Source organism: Taurulus bubalis, assembly GCF_910589615.1.
Source record: "Taurulus bubalis genome assembly, chromosome: 16".
NCBI lineage: Eukaryota > Metazoa > Chordata > Actinopteri > Perciformes > Cottidae > Taurulus > Taurulus bubalis.
The window spans coordinates 12,821,064-12,838,749 of record NC_136604.1 but is presented as its reverse complement, the minus strand read 5'-3'; the positions used below and the strand labels follow the sequence as shown (position 1 = coordinate 12,838,749).

The 17,686-nt window shown below is 39.9% G+C and overlaps 2 protein-coding genes across 2 annotated transcripts; both read left to right on the top strand.

Moving 5' to 3' along the window:
* Positions 1-2,974: 2,974 nt before the first annotated feature.
* Positions 2,975-6,044, top strand: rmp24 (ribonuclease MRP subunit p24). The gene is made up of 3 exons (XM_079231661.1): positions 2,975-3,053; positions 4,452-4,633; positions 4,857-6,044. The coding sequence occupies exons 1-3, from the start codon at positions 3,036-3,038 to the stop codon at positions 5,017-5,019; spliced, it is 363 nt and encodes a 120-aa protein (XP_079087787.1). The 5' UTR covers positions 2,975-3,035; the 3' UTR covers positions 5,020-6,044.
* A 1,370-nt stretch (positions 6,045-7,414) lies between these two features.
* On the top strand, positions 7,415-14,526 carry rp9 (RP9 pre-mRNA splicing factor). The gene is made up of 6 exons (XM_079231545.1): positions 7,415-7,649; positions 7,878-7,908; positions 7,981-8,110; positions 10,721-10,812; positions 11,295-11,356; positions 13,621-14,526. The coding sequence occupies exons 1-6, from the start codon at positions 7,504-7,506 to the stop codon at positions 13,808-13,810; spliced, it is 651 nt and encodes a 216-aa protein (XP_079087671.1). The 5' UTR covers positions 7,415-7,503; the 3' UTR covers positions 13,811-14,526.
* Positions 14,527-17,686: the final 3,160 nt, after the last annotated feature.

Here is a 17,686-nt window from a genome sequence, read left to right as displayed (position 1 = left end):
ATCTCAGGCTATAAGCGAGCGTGTCATATGGTGGCAGAAATACAGATATGTGAGGGTTTGGCACGAAAGACCTGGCAGGTCCAGGATAGCAGAGGCAATGATTTATGTGTTGATGAGGTTCAGGACAAGAGAATCTCAGAGGTGTTTAACTCATGACTCCCGTCTCCTTATTTGCAACAATATTAGGTTCCACCTGCTCAACGGGACATGGCTCCAGCTGCATGGCACCAAGCTGCAGAACCTCAAAGAGAGTGGTTGTGCTTGGAGTTATGGTGCACTCTTTAGCTCAAACACCATACTATTCCCTGTACACTCATGTAAACTTACAAATAATGCATAACTCAGGTCAAAGCTCATAGATTAAAGCCTTGCTTGTGATTTGTCAGCTTGCTGGCAAGCACTGTTTGTCTTTAAACCCTTCACTGCACAGACGCCATACGAATTAGCAGATTGGTTTATTTTCAATTCGCAGTACTGGCTATTTAAGTGGGCTGTTCGTGAGCTTTATGTGATTTGTCTTTTTTATGATTTGGGGGATGAACAGCATATGCGGATATGCACCGTGCATTATTTGCCAGAACTAAACAGCCGAGATATATATGCGTGTAAGTGGTAAAGGTTTAGTCTTCTTAGACTACGGCTGTCGGTTCACAAACACAAGCATGCATACGCTGTAACTCTGGAAAATATACACTGTATACGCCGGTTAGAGGCAATAGTAGATTGCTATTCACTAGTTTCCTGTGAGGTGGATTTGATTTTCATGTCACAGTCTTCTTCTGAACACACATAACCTAGATTTTTCAACTACAGAAATTCAACTATCTGCATAAAACCAGCTGTCCTTAATATTCCCCCAGCTATGTATAGGTGTTTTTTTTTTTTTTTATGTATCTTATGCTTGACTGGCCACTGTGTCTGCTCCCAGGATCAACAGACAAGAAAACCAATCTCTGTGTCGCACCGGCTCATGTGTGTCTCTCCAAGTGCATACACGTCAAAGGATTAGCGCAAATTAGATGTGTCCACGTGATGGGTGAGATTGAATTTCAGGTTAACGTGATTTATCCTCGCTATACAGCTGCCGTGACACATTGTTGACTCCTTCATATTGTTGAGTCCGATTAGTATCTCCGCTGTGCTTTGATGTGCACACACACGTCTCCTTTCTTAGAGCCTGTCTCATTAGTGATGATAGCGGGGCAACTAGTGGAAACTGGATGATAAGAAGATAAACCATCGGGATAAACAGCAGCAGGAGATTCTAGTCGGAATTATCCTTCCGCAGTCTCTGTGTTTTAATCCACTCCACTATGAGCCACACACTCCTGTTGGCTAAGGCATGTTTTTTTTCTTTGGCAATCATTGGATAGTCTGAGTTCAGACCAGTACAATCTACACGTCACCTAAATGTCCACGGCCCCCAGCTCTCACAGTATGTGTTAGAATTGAAGGTATAGTGCCATTTATAACCAGGGAACAAATGGGTCCTGTTTTAGTATGTTCCTGTTAAGTATTATGTTAAGATTTGATTAGATGAAACTTTCATGTTATACAGGAGTAAATATAATAAGCTGCTCATCATAACAACAACACTTAACACTTGTGTTCAGATGGAAAGACACATGTAAACATGAGGAGAACATTGGAAGGACGCATGTGCTCTCTGCATCATTCAATTTAAGGAACAACTGAGTCTCATCTGCTCATGTCATCAGGTTGAGACTAGATAAATGAAATGTGGTGTAAATGTGTCTGCTTTGAAATTATTAATTTTAACAAACATTTTCAGTCCAGGTGTTTACTATCGCCATGAGCTGTGCAGCTTTATGACGTCTAACTTTGAATATAGTGGTCCATATGCCATTTCTTTCACAGATGTTGCTGCAGATTGTTAGCAAGAGGCAGGTGTCAGTTTTTTCTAAAACAAAAACTACAGTGTTGATGACTTTAAAGTCTTAAAGGATAGGTTTTATAACTACAAAATGTACTTTTCACCAGTTGTTTGTGACTGTGAATTGTGTAGTATTAATGCAAAAGTGCTGTAACACCCTTGAATCATTTGATTTAATGTTGGGCTTAAGGAAACTGCAGCAGGGTAGATTTTTACTCTTATACACGTAAACCCAGACCCTCTAGAGAGAGACCTATAGAGAGTGAAGTGCCACTTGACTCTATAGGTCGGTTTCTCTGAAATACCTCCATACAACCAGAAAGTGGTGCCAGGATGACATCTTTGCAATATTAAGCCCCATTAGATATGGCGTGTCCCTGAATGATAAGTTTGAACAGCTTTACAATCTCCAGCTAAATACATCCTCTGTGGATTAAAACCAGCTGCTCCATCTTTATCGGCATCATCAACATAGCTGCTTTGAGTTGTTCTGACGATTGTAATCACAAATTGTTTGAGCTTTGCAAAGTTTAAGAGTGTGCTAGTTCTTTCAAGTTCAGGAGAGATAATGAGTTTGATGAGAAGGCTTTTACTGTTGAATGTTCTCTTCAGTGTGATACATCATCTGCTGAAATAGAGGCTTGCCTATTTGGGAGTTACAGATATTCTACCACTTAAATGGTCCCGATAAATCATGAACCATACAGGAAGCAAAAAAATCAACCTTATCCAGAGAGAAGATGCTTTGATATTTAAACGGTGAAACTTGCTCCATTCATTTGGAAATTACGGAGCAAACATTTGTTTCGTTTTTGCAGAAATGTTACGGGCACTATTTTGAAAAGGCGGGGTTGAAAATCAAATCTGTACACTGGCCTGTGTTTGTGATGAATGACATGTCCAAATGAGTCCAGCTTGGCCAGAGCAGCAGCAGAGTGCTGGCCGTCCCACGGAGTAGTCGACCCCAGTTCATTGGTCACTCCTCCTTTCAGCCACACCCCTCTGCACAGATGGGGGTGGGTCTGTTGCTGGGCTTGGTCTGTATAAAGCTGGACATGCAGGCGGATGTAGTAAACGCTTTATACGCAGAAAGAAAGAGGAACCCAACTCTCCGACACCAACACACCTGTCAGAATCTGAAATGGCTGCCTTCGTGTCGGTGAGTTTTCCATCTCCTCAGCATTCTGGACTGTCAACAGCTCGGCTCAGACTTGTTGAACTCTGCAGTGGTGGTCTGTTCTGACCAGTTTCAACCTTGTGCCACTCTAGATTTAATTCATGGGAATTAAGTTACTGATGGTTGTGAGGGCTGTTGAATTAATCTTCAAATTACACTAAACAATATTGCACTTCATGCTGCACTTTCTACAGTGAGGAGATTTGTATTTTTGTACTGTAGAGTTGGTATAATCTTCTGTTGCCATATAGCTTGTTTTTTCACTTATCTCTCAGATGATTGTGGTTGTCTCTAAATTGTTATCATCACTTGAACGTATAGTGATGTCTTAGTTGTGAAAACTGGACAGCAATTGAATAAGGCCATGGTTCAAATATTATGGATGCAAAGTGTGGAGCTGTTTCTCTTTTTTCTTTATCTGTTATGGGGCTGCACCATAATGTCTGTCATTGACCTCCTGACCTGCACATTAGTTCATTCCAGTCATATTCTACTCGCATGCACTATACCTTTTTATTGAGACACAAGACCGTCGTGTGTCAGGAGTCTGGGATACTTATTGTTATCTTGAATCATGAGGATCTCATGAAGCGGCAGCTGCGTCTGGTCACTCTCATAAGTGTATGTGTGCGTTGCATAATATTGGGTCTTGCGTAATCTGTGTCAGGAAGTTGCTTAGAATTCATCATATAAGTCACAGTAAAGTGTTAACTCAACTGACAAAAGTAATTGTTGCTATAAAAAAAAAAATAGATTAATCGAGAAACTGAAAAAGTGTGCGACGGCTCTTATAGCACCCGTTACCTGAGTGGGTGAAACTGCATGGCAACAGCCCCACCTTGCCCTCTGATAGGCTAACTCAATGTTTCCCATCCCGCTTTAACTAATCCAATTATTTTCATGTCTGTCCAAAACATTGAAGGGGATGTTTGGAAGGGCTAATGGAAAGAGCCTCAGCTGTTGAGTGACACTTCTCCTCATGATTTTTTTTTTCTCCTATGCTCCATTGTGACCTATTCCTCAGCTATAGAGGTTTCTGGTATCTGTGAGGCTTTGGGCCGGCCAGTGTCACACAGGGCATCTGAGCCCTTCTCATTACAGTTCTTGCCACACCGGCTACTAGTCCTGCCCTCTGTGTCCCTGGAGGCATTCAGTCACTGCCATCGATCCAGACAGAGTCCCAACAAACTCCTGTGTGCCCCTCAAAGTCAGACAGCTCTGGCTTTACTGACTTTAAATCACTTTTCTTTTTTTTCTGTCGCTGAATATTCCCATGGGGATACCTTGTATGCCTTCACCTCAACCCCTTGTTATGTATGAGAGGAATATAGATGCGAGGCCATGCAATGTTAATGAATATGTTCCTTTCTCTCATCCCAGATGGCCACCTGCCACACTTGCAACAAAACATCCAGACACAACGGAATGAACAGGGAGTTCATGGCTCTCCACGGCACACCAGGGAGCGCTGGCAAACACAAGACCCCACAGTCGACCCACAGAGCCAACATGACAACCCCCAAGACTCCTGGTAAAGACAAGACGTCTGCTCATACTCCTAGGTAAGTTATTTTAAGGTGTCTGGTATTAATATCCCCTGAGCTAAAATTCAATTTATAACCTCTGCAGCTTGCTGTACGTGTTGGTATCCGCGCTTGCCGGATCATATACTTGTTGACGGCACATATTTCCTGCCAGCCAACAAAATCTTAAATTTCCCCCCTTTTTTTTTTCTTCCCTCCCCCTTTTTCTGTTTCTCTCTCCTCCCTTTCCAACTCTCTCCAGGTCCTCCACCTCCACCAACACGCCAGGGTCAGGCTCATCTTCCTCCAAGACTCCTTCTAAACCTAAAAATTGGGTCGTCCAGCGTCTCAGCAAGATACTAATGCGAGAGGACCACCAGGCCAGCAAGAAGGGGGGCTTGAAAGATTTTCTGTCCTCGCTTTGAAGCTTTTAAAACAAGGGGTTATACCCACATGTGTAACCTGTTAGCACCAAGACTAAGAGGGGACTTTGGTTTCCGGGCCGGTGTAGGAGGGGTTACAGCTTGCCCACCAACACGGCTATTGCTGGGCTGTTTGGAATGGCACTCCTGGTATCCTGAATGCAACAACTGGGAGCACTGGGGTGGCTATTTCAGCTATTAATCAGGGTGACTGCACCTACTGCTGAGTCAGTTGGAGGACAATGCTTCTTTGTATAATTTAGCACATGCCTCTTGTAATCTCCTAAACTGGAGATGTTGTTTTAAGTGGAAGGATTGAGGAATTATTCAGTATTTATCAAATGGCTCATCGCAGCAAACCCAACTGGGTTCTGCAGTGGCGTTTGTGGCATGACAAGCCGGTTTACGTGCCGATATCCTTCTCCATTTTTTTCTGTAAAGTTACAAGTATACATGTATATGATACAGATGTATAAAACTGTATCGTATTAATACTACTTGATGTAAAACCCTTGTATTCAAATGTATTTACTTACTTTATTTTTTGCCTCCGATGGGGAGATGTGTCTGTGTAAATTAATTTGGTATGGGGTTGGCTAAACATGACCAGATTGACAAATGTATATATGTCGTTGCATTTTTAAACATGCATGCATATGATTTTGCATTGTCATCAGTGAATATATTTGTAATTATTGTCTAAAATGAGACTCAACAGTTGCTGTTTACATTGAATAGGCACATCTGCCTAAAACCTGTACAGAAGGTACTTATTGACGCTTGATATTGTCAAGGCTGTACATTTTCTTTTCTGATTTTTCTTTGGTCACATTTGGTCACATTTAAAGGTTAAGATCATTTCATCTTTTCTTTAAGAGCAGGAATTTTTAATATACTTAGTGCGTTTTGTACTGCCTGAATACTTACCCGTTTTCAAGAGCTGTTCAATGTTCAGCATGTTTGAATCCAGAAATACCTCACATTTGTATTCCTCCAACACTGTGATTCTCTGAAATAAACCGTTTCAGTCTGAGAAACTGTGCTGTTTATTCTCAATCTCTGAAACGAGTGCTTGAAAATGTCTTTCACTGCAACTTCTATCTTGCAGATTTTATGTCCATGTCTCTGCAAATATAGATTTCAACTGAATTTATCCAGCTGCATTCTTTTTGCTTAACATAAACTTGACACATACAGAAAATGTTTGTGCCAAAGATGTGAAATTGAAAACGTATATGTAGTCAAAGAAAATGGAAAACATTAATGTACATGTAAAATAAACAATAATAAAAAATGATAGTGCAAATATGAGACATGGAAGAAATCCTTGGATATTTTACCACTTCTTTTTTAGCTTTTTTTTTGAGGGGGGAGGGTTAGATTCATAACATTTTCCCTCATACCACAGTATTGTATACAAAGTGTTACTTGTACAGTAAAAGTACAAAAGTATTAGCAACAAAACATACTGCTGTAAAAGTTATGGAGAATGGCCTATTTCAGAGTAATGTATGACAGAATAATGATTGATGCACTTTAATGTTGCATCTGGTAAATGTGTGTCTGATTGTCGTTTGAAGCTGCCAGAAGCTTGAGACTTTCACCAATGAATCAATAAAGTCACATTGTTATCCATAAAATACACCATAATATATTTGCTAATTATATTTAGTATTAGTAGTCTGAATTTGCAAAATACCTAAAGTTATCAAATCAATGTAATGGAGTAAAAAGTACATTTGGAGTAAAAATATAGTACAGTAGAAAGTATGAAGTTTCCGAAAATGGAACTAAAGTACAAGTTCCTCAAAATTGTACATTCACTGCTTGAGTAAAGTTACCTTTCACCACAGCCTGGATGAAAGCGTGTCAAAGATAATAGCAAGGTGCAATTTAGTGCTTGACGTAATTAATATATAATATATTAATATTGTTAACAGGAAAATAGGTATGTGTTTTGTTGTGTTTAGAGACACTGAAACATGAACAGTCAGCAATCAATCCAATGAGAGATGGTGTAGTGCCAGTGAAATGTGTGTTAATACTTTCCAAACTGAAAAGTTTGAAATTGAAATCTTATGTATAAATGTATCTGTCGAGTTAATGACTCATCTTGGTTTTATCAAACACCAAGGCATTGGTAGGCCAATGTATTTGAATTGTGCTTTTGTATGTATTTTATTCTATTTAATATTTGTTGTACTATCTGGACCTTGAGTCTGAAATAAAGTTTGATTAAGTTTATGACGATTAATCCAGCAGCACCTCGCGTGTTACCGCCTGCGTCCTGCAGGTGGCGCTGGACTTTAACTAACCAATCCGGCTGCACAGGAAGTCCAGCAGCACCAGAGACATGTCTGCTAGTTAGCTGCTGGTTAGCACGTTGGCCGATGTTTTTCACCCTAAAGCCAACACATTCACCTTGAGAGGCAGCATTATTTGCAAGTTAATGGTTTTCCGACGCCACGGTTTGTCAATATCAGGGCAATGTCGGACAAAAAGCGAAGAAGAGAGAAGGACGAGCGACGAGACCAGAAGAGGCACAAGTCATCCAAACAGGATTTGGAGAAACTCAAAACACACACGAAGAAACACAACCAAGAAGTCCAACAGCTGAAACACGTTGAGACGTTGTGAGTAATGCTACCGGGGAGTTATGCCTTAATGGTGGAACTAATTCACCATGTTTGTCTCGTTACTGCAAGTATTTTACACTCTTAACGCTACTTATTGTAGACTCTCATTCATATTTGAGCAGTTCGCGTTAGGTGTATCTAAGTTACTTGTTCTGAGTTGTAAAGAGTAGCTAACTTCTGCAGTTACGTAATAATTAACGTCAGTATTGTATTTCCCTCGTGCAGCTATGAGAAACCGCCACCGGGACTCATCAAGGTAACGTTACTTCTCGTGCATGCCAAGCAGATTTAAAGAAAAAAAGAGTCGTTTTGACAGTTGCTGTTGCAGGAGCACGAGGACAAACCCGAGGACTGTATTCCTGCTGAACCAGGAAATGAAGAAGCCAGGACCTTCCTGGCAAACGCCCCCACCAGGGGCCTGTGGATGCCGCTGGGGAAGGAGGTGAAGGTGATGCAGTGTGAGTACAGCTGCTCTCATTCTGAAATGATATGGGTGCTGCTTACTGTCATGTCTGCACAGATTCAGTTAACTCTGGGGACACTTCACACAGAAGTGAGGGGTGTGTGTCACAGTTGAAGCTTATCTTTTAGATAGATAGATACTTTATTCATCCCCAGAGAGGATGAATAAAGTAAGCAAGCAAGTTACATAGGAGACACAAAATATTAAGTATATAAAAATTCGTAATATATTCAATAAAATAGCAGCGCGTATTAATTTAAGAAAAGTAAATAATAAAGAAAGTGCATATATAGAATATACAGTGTATATAAATTATATACAGTGAAAAAGAAGTATGTACAGTGACTAAATAAACAACAACAAAAGTGGTGCTAGGGTTATTGATGCTGATTCAATTGAAGGAAAATCTGGTCATTAATTCTACAATTTGAAAAGTCTTATGATACTGAACTCTGCTCTGATTTTTAGGCCTCTTTTTCTTTGGTCAGTGTTGTTACACTGGCGAAAGGAATTTTTAAGAGGAGAGATTTTAAGTTACTTTGAGTGGTTATATGGTTTTTGAATACAGTTTAATTCATCTAAAGCCCCTTTCTCACTGGTCAAAAAACCCAGTAACACTATTAACATCTGGCTTTTGCCAAGAGGTTGCAGTCAGCATTCATTCCTGGGATAAACAATCTGCAGTCGTCCTGGATGCTCTAGCTCTGTTCAGCAGTGATGGAAACATGACACCCGGGTGGGTGCGCTGATTTCCCCCCCACATTTCCTGAAGTTAATATATAATCAGTGAAATCAATAGGAATTTGGAGGTTTAATATTATTTATTTATGTACAAAACATACAATTAACATGCTCTCCTCAAAGCCACAAGACTCCAGTCAGACCACAGTAATGTTATCTCGCTGAGCGTCACAAAATGCATTTCATTCAAACCCAACAGAAACTAAATAAAACTCGTCAAAACTTCTTTGACTTTCCACGGTTCCAAAAAACACCAACTCTGGTTTGAAAGAGAGACTGAATAAGTTATAATGAAGTGACATTGAATGTTACACACCAGAAAGAAAATAGAACGGCATACTTGACCACTGGCAATGCAAAAGTAGTATATCATCTATTTAGATGGATGGATGGATGGATATTTTATTCATCCCCAGGGGGAATTTGCTTGTGGCAGCAGCAAGACATTTTTAGTGTGTTTTCCCATGTTTAGAAAACCAGCATATACATGTTAATTTTGGTGGGAGATGTTGTTCAGAGTGTCTTATCATAAGTGCACAATTGCACTCTCATATTAAAGATTAAAAATCTCTTGAAAGGTGTGCTGATGGATTTTGGAGACACCCTGTGCTCAAACAAAGTTCATATCAGCTCTAGAAGTAAGAGCAGCCCTTAAAGATTAGGAGCTGTAGATATGAATAAATATCCACAGGTGACAAATGTAACCACAAGAACTGAACAATTATCACCACGTCTGTTGTTTGTCTATTGCTAGAGAATAATAATGGTGGCGATTACCTTCTGTCTTTTTGGTCAGACAAAGACTGTCCTTATTTTCAGTGTCCATTCATTCCTTCGTCCCACTCATTTTCATGCTGCATGAACAGTCGGGGACTTGGGGAGGCGACGCACACGCACACAGGCCCTGTACACAAGTTAGCATTTGTTCGACAGAATCCGAGCATTGCTCGCTTTGCTTCATTCTTTGAGGAAATGTTTGAACATATCATCCTATTTTATGGAACGGAGAGACGTCGGAGCGAATGATATGGACATGAAAACACAATTAAAGAATTTTGGACACAAGTACCGTTAGAGGATAAACAGAGACTTTATAGTCTCACTTTATAGAGCATCTTAAGTTATTCATGGCAGCTACACTGTCACCAAATGTGTTTAAAAATGTGAGGAATTATGAAACAAATTCTTCACTTCTTTTCAGTGAAGCCACAAATGATCTTTGATTTGTTCGAGGAGGTCTGTTTTATACAACGAGGCAAACATTTTGTAACTCATCACAATATGAGCAGGCTGGTTTGATTGTGAATCAGAGTCGATTCCTTTTGGCTTTTTGAATTACACCAAAAGAACAACTTTACCCGAAACCATGCTGCTTTTTTTCTTTTCTGTGGACACTTTATGCGTCTGTGAAGGAGAGAAGTTAAGAAATAAACTACTATTAATACAATATTAACTCAAGTTTCTCTGTCTGTGTGTGTGTGTGTGTGTGTGTGTGTGTGTGTGTGAGTGAGAGAGAACTCAATTTCCCTCTCAACAACTGAGCTTACTCTATTTGCAGATGATGGCTGTGAGATGTGATTAAAAGCTCAAGAGAGCGCTTGCAAGTAATTCTTGAATTAACGAAAACAACTATTTACTGTATAAATATATATAGAGGATTAGTGTCCACCTGAGCAGAGAATGAAGTCGCTCTCCCTCTCTGTGTTGTCGGCACCATTTTAAGATTATTTAGTAAAACTATTGTTTCCATGGTCAGAGACGTACTCCCATGCCCATATTTAATCTATTTTATAGCAATGATGTACCTGTCCCATCAAGTCGTTTTTCCAAACTAAATCGATTTATATTGTTTGTTTTGCTGCAGGTTGGAGATGTAAGCGCTACGGCCACAGGACAGGAGATAAGGAGTGTCCGTTCTTCATCAAAGGCAACCAGAAACTTGAGCAGTTCAGAGTGGTGAGTTTGTCCACTGCTTGGAAAACATGAGCTCACCCATAGTTATTTTGTGAAGGTATCATAGAATGTAGGCTGGGTTGTGGCAAGGTCAAGGAGCAGTGGCAGAGACGTTTGTGTCTGAGAGCTGGACCGAGGCTCACAATAGATCAGGGGCATATTTGGTTTACACTGAGGAAAATGTGGGGAGCAGAATTTCTTCACACAGTTCCAATGTGCCTGTAATGGAGCAAAACCCACTGCGGGAATACACAGCATGTGCAATGATTACCATAAATGCAACTGTGTCATATTTCCTTTGCTCGTATTGTCAAAGGGAGGTTTTTAAAAAATGCTGACATAACACTAGAATCAGTAGAATGGTTAGAATGTGTTGAGGGGATAATTTCCTGGATCTGATGTGAATAGTAGCAACTCTTATTTAAACTCTGTGTGATGTTTACTCTTTTTAGTAGGTAATGACGGATTGCATTTTGATCTTTTAGGCTCATGAAGACCCGATGTACGACATCATAAGGGAAAACAAAAGGAATGAAAAAGAAACCAGGTACTTACACTTATTTCTTGAATTGTACATGTTGTTTGTGTCCTCTGCTAGATTTTGCCTGACAGAAGTGTCAGATTTGTGAAACATGAATGGATTAAAAGGACAGACAAAAGACAGTTAAGAGGCTGCTGTCAGACCATTTTCCTATAGTGGAGTGGGACGGTCTCAGATGACCTGGAAATACTCTCATGGTGGCTGGTTCTCTGTGCCGGTTTTGAGCAAATAGTATTTGACGCCAGGGTGTTTTGAATTGTGTGTGTGTGTGAGCGCAGAGCAGCAGTACATAGAGGCTTGTGTGTATTTTTGCATGCATTACAGAAAGGTTATTCAAAGGCCAGAGGTGCTTTGAAGTCCGAGTTGTGTTTCTTTGCCACATTAACTTTGGCATCATCTTTTGAAAGGGAAGCAATCAGTCTAATGCCTGATTTATACTGGTGCTGCTGTGAGCCTATGCGCTCTGTGCACATGTCAGGCATACAGGTGGATTGCATGTCGCATGTCATTATCTTCTTTTTCTTTTTTCTTTGGACCTGCAGTTTTCAAATCCCTTGTTGGGTGATCTTTGATTTATTTAATATGCGTGATTCAAAAGTTCCATGTAAGGACACAAAGCCATGGCTGGAAAGAAATGATGGCAGGCTTGGATGATAAGAAGGAGCTCCTGTTCCTAGAATTAACACGGTTGTTGTTGTTGAAGTTGTCAGAACAGAATTTGAATTACTTGTACTCGTCTCCCGGCTCTGATGTCCAATCAAACTAATGCGGCGCCCGAGGTAGTCACGTTTTTCAGGTGGTGCATCGCTGCAGCTCCGGAAGCCGTCTCTGTGGAAGCTTGTTGCAAAGATTTTACGCTAAAATATACATTAAGCATAACCTCTCCCAGCTTACCTTCCAATTGCATATTGTCCCTCAAGTTGTCTTTGACAACATGTCATGATGACATTGTAGAAATGAGCTAGTTACCAGAAGTACTTGCATCTATATTCTTTTGGCATCTTTTCAAGGTTATGAAGATATTCCCAGTTGGATATTTTACTTGGTTATTTTATGGTATGCATTCTCAAAATGATGTATTTTGTATACCACAAACAGTGTGTGTGTGTGTGTGTGTGTGTGTATATATATATATATATATATATATATATATATATATATATATATATATATATACACACACACACATACATACTGTTTGTGGTAATAGTCTTAAGTATTTGAGAGTTAGTTTCCTGGTTATTACAGCGCTAATATTAAGATGTGTTGTTGTACATCATGAATTTAATGCCTGACAAAGGTCAGTGGCTGAAACACTGAGTCTCTGATAAACTCAGTGCTGACAGTTTGCAGGAATTTTCTTTCTAAAGTGCATTTGTGGAAACCAAAGTATTTGAGCTGAGAGAAGAGACATTTTTATAATTTAGCTTTCGGTTCACTTAGAGCATGAGCGGTACGCTTTAGGGAGTAGCATGACATCCCAAGTGCTCTGATCACGCTGCTCTGTCAGATCAACCCCGCCGTAATGAGGCGTGATGGACACTTCACAAGAGCATGTCAACCTTTTCTCAGAGAAACACTTTCATGGCTGAATAGTTAACAGTTTCTGGATGTCATTTGTACATTTCTGATATTATCACTCTCTGTGTGCCAGCACACTTCTCTGAGCTAATTAAAGGTCATGTACTTCAGTGGCTTCCAACACTGTACATCTCTTAGTTTTTTGGGGGGGTTTCTTCTGAAAAATTATTTATATTTTACTGAGCAGTGTGGTTCTTCATCACCCATTCTGTAATCTTCCATCTTGAACCGTATTTAGTTGTGGAAATTCACCAGATATTCAAGTAACCACCTTATTGACTTTTTCTCTCTTGACCGATCAAAACTGCAGAATGGACAAGTTCAGTTCTCTGAATTATCCTAAATTATCTGCTCTATTTTAGTTGAATCGGAGCTCGAGCCTCGTATTTAAGCGACAGAATGACCCCATTATCCATCCAGGTGTGTCCTCTTGTGTTCTAAAAAGCTTCCACACACCTGCAGTTTTAATGGGCAATTGGGCACTGTTGAGAAAATTACTGGCAATATGTAACACAAGTAGGCAGTTGGCTAACAGTCCAAAGATGCCGGTACTAGGACAAAGGCAGTTTCCTGCTCAAGGACGCTTTAGATGCTTGCCAAAATCAGGCATCCGAGTGTGCATCAGTTGTGTTTTCCCTGGACTTGACGCTAATCCCACCTCCTCTTCTCCCTGCCCTTGCTGTTTCTAGGATCCAACAGCTGCAGCAGATGCTTCAAGACACCACTTCCTCCAGTTCAGACAGCTCCTCTTCCTCGTCCGAACACCATCGCAGCAAGAAAAGCAAAAAGAGGAAGGACAAAAAGAAGAAAGACAAGAAGAGCAAAGGGAAACGGAAGCACAAATCCTCCAAAACCACTGACTGCTCAGATTCAGATTGAGTGTTTGGAACATGTACTAGTGTACAACATGCTGTAAACGCAGGAAGAGACTGAATGAAGTAGCAGCAATGGTAGATTATTCGCAGTAGTGAAGTGTGTTCTGCAGAGTGCCTCAGTAAGAACTGCACTCTGAAGACCTGTCTCAGCCTTTTCTCTGCTGGTTGAAACTGTAAAACTCTTAGTCCACTGCACGTGACTTCTCCCAGCCGTTTAATTCTCTCCAGGGTGACGACTCGCATTTGCATCCTGTCTGTTGGATCGTACAACAACACGGAGCCATATGGCACCCCTGCTTAAGTAAGTTTGTGCATATGTGTGTCAAAAAGCATTAGCTGCATGTGTAATGAATCTTAAGTGATCTGAAAAGAGCCCGCTGGTGTAAGAGATAATGTTCTTTCGCGGGGTCCAATAAGATGGCATGTCTGCAAATACAGCGTGTTATTAAGAGATTGTATTTTCCACCATATTTTTGTACCCCTGCCATCTCGCTGGTATTAAATACTTTGATTGTAGAGTGTGTTAAATGCGGAGAGGTGGGGGGGAGGCAGTTATAGTTTTTCTTCCACACAAGCTTGAATGTTTGAATGCCTGTGACTGTACATAAATATTTGGAATGATTTGAGGTTGGAATATGTTTATTTGCGCTGAAAAAAAAAAAGCCACAGTGATGGGGAAAGAATGTATGTGAATGTGCTCCCCTATTCTGAGAATAAAGATGTCTCTCTCTCTCCAATGTTTACCCTGCTGAAGGCTGCAAAAACAAATATGTTAATGTTGGCTTTGACTTAATGTGTACAAGACTTCTTTTTTTTTTCTCACATTTATGACGACTTAATCTTTTGAGGACGATGCCGTGGAACTCCAGGCGTAGAAAATGATTAAAAAGTGCACAGCCACCGCAGTGACCTTCAGTGGAGGCGAAGACGCCTTTTTCTTTTGATCTTGTCCTGCTGTCAATCTGGGGATAATTCACAGACAAGAATTCACGAGACAATTCGGAGCATTCCCCTCTTTCTGTCCTGAGCGACCATCAACCAGCAGCTCGAGGTGGCTACTTCGCACGAGACTTACCCTTAAGACCACATTTTAAGGAAGCTTCTCCTTCATGAGCAGCACATTGTGAGCAGGACTCCCTGTGGAAATGAAGTTGAAATATTTCCTTTTTCTAATGACCCCGATAGAGAGACAATTACAGCAGACCTACAGGGAACAAGCAAACTAGATTTCCATTTAGATTAGTGTCTTAAGCTTTCTGAGTAGCTAAAATGCTATAGGGAGTGTATGTGTTTGTGAGGAATTAAAATTGCATCACCGAAAGACAGATGATACAGCCATGAGCGCGTTTTACTGGATGATTGAGAGCTCTCTTTTTCATCTTCTTTCAGCAGTGGCTCTGTATCCCTTTTCTGGTGCTTTGACCAGCAGCCGAAGATAAATCAGACTCATTGAAACCGTCTGTTCCACGTTGACTTCTCTCTTTCTGAGTAGAACAATGAATCTCCCAGATGAGATTCAGTCACAAGCTGCTCAGAGGGAGGTTGCGCCACGTAGAGAGAATTTAGTCAGCTGAGAGTCTTTATTGCAGCACTCCGTCTTCCTGGACAAGGGACAGGTCAGACCCGCCGTGAAGACTGCGTTAGAGGCTCCACATGTTTGCTGAAAACTAAGTCTTTTGAGACTTGAGCACTGAGCTGTACTCATGAATAATCATGTTTGCCCAACGGGAAAAGATGCAGGTAATGTGATATTATCTTCACATCAGATGTGCAGAAGTTGTGAAACAAGGAGTGCTCAAATACAAGTGAGTTACACAACAGGTAAAAGTCCAAGCGTAAGGGAAGAAGGGTGACGCTGCGTTTTATTGGATGCATCAGAGGTAGAGTGTGCTGCGTTGAGAGTCTGCGCTTTATGCAATGCAGCATGCAGTACGTCTTCTTCACATATGAACTGACCACATGGCTTAAAACCACCCCACTGCCACTTTGCAGTCTCAGATTAAAAGGTCACATCCTCTTTCAGCCTTCTGATGTATCGCTCTGAAGCTGCAGTCAGTGATGCAAAAGTCACAATAACTCAAATGATGATCTTGTTTTGTTTCCTTGCTGATGTTCCCTTATCTGAATTGTGTTGTGTTATTTTTGCACAATTTGAACTGTTTCAATGTTGAAACCCTCTAATCTAATGCAACCCTCAAGGGTTAAACAGAATAATTTGAAACTATTGTTTACTGTCAAAATATCCTTCCTAAAATTAATTGTTGTCACACTGAGTCAAATAATCAGCTTGCCTTCTGTTGTGTTTGTATCGGGCTTACCTGCCGTCACAGCCCATGTACGTAGTCAAATGAACAATTTCACTGGCACAGGCTGTTTAAATATGCCGATGTTTGTATCTCACAGAGAGAAGAACAAACCGAGAAAAATAAAGATTTCTTTGTATTAAGTCTCCTCCTGCTGAGTGGAGACATGAATGGGCTCCAGTGCTGCCTGCTATTCACTGTTCATGCTCTTTTTTACTCATATAGGTACACACTTTTTTTATATTTTATGTTTTATATCAGAAACGGTATGTAATCACTGACACAATTAAAGGGAAGTGGCCTCATGTGGCTCAGTGGAAGAGTCCTATATCCTGTCCCTATACAAGGAAATCCAATGAAACTAGAACATAATAATGTAGGCCCAATGCTAAATCACAATGGTTTCAGCCGTAATGTACCATTAGAAGGTCATAATCATACCCTCCAAGCAGTTCTCTGTGGATGTGTGTGGAGACCAGAGAGCGTTCAATAACCATGAATTATTGAAGTCATTGTTCCTGTTTGCCTTTGCCTCCTGGCTGCAAGATTGGAGGCAGTCGCATCTTTGTGTCACAGAGAAAAGATGTGGCGTCCTCATTGTTTGTTTGTTTATTCAGTTATAATTTATTGTATGTCCACTTTATTCTGCTTATTCAGTTTATTCTAGGTTGCTTTTGTTAAGACATCGTATAGGCTGATTTCCACTAGGGGAGCTCAGGCTCACTTGAACATGTATTACATTATTACTTCTTATATACAGTCTATGATATTACCTCATTCTCAAAAAGCAGTCAATAAAAAGCTAACTTTAAAAAAAAAAGTAGCCACACATGTATTCTCTATGCAAATTGCATTACAGAACATGTATTTTGATCAAAAGAAAAAAATAGTTAAAATGTTGCTATTTTACCATTTACCTGATCCAACACTTAGAAACAAGTTTATTAACTTGTTTAAGATATGCCGATTTTAATTAATAAAAAATATAAAATTGTAACTTCCCAGATTGGTGATCTCTGTCATTTTATATTTATCTTATAATTATTTTTAAAATCCTATATATGTGTACTTATATCTTGCCATATTTATTGTATATATATATATATATATATATATATATATATATATATATATATATATATATATATATATATATACGTTTTATGTAAAGCACTTTGAATGGCCCTGTTTTTAAAAGGCACTGTGCAACTATGTGACATCCTCTCCCTGCCTAAGAACTAACTAGTTGTTATAAGTTGAACAAGACTAACGATGTCAATACAAAACATACTTTTGTCTTCATTATCATCAACCATCGTGTGCTTTTTGAGCCAAATAAAGATTATAATAATAACTTTATTTAGACGGCAACTTAAAAAACAGGGTTACAACGAGCTCAGATAATTCAAAAATAACAATAAACACAAATCACACAAAAGTTTATTTTTTTTACATTGACACAAATTAGTTTTGCGTGATGTGGTGACATCACTCACATGTCACCACAGTGACTGTGATTGGAGGGAGTTTTGAATGAATGACTTAAAAAGTAACACAACTTTACACATAATCAGCCT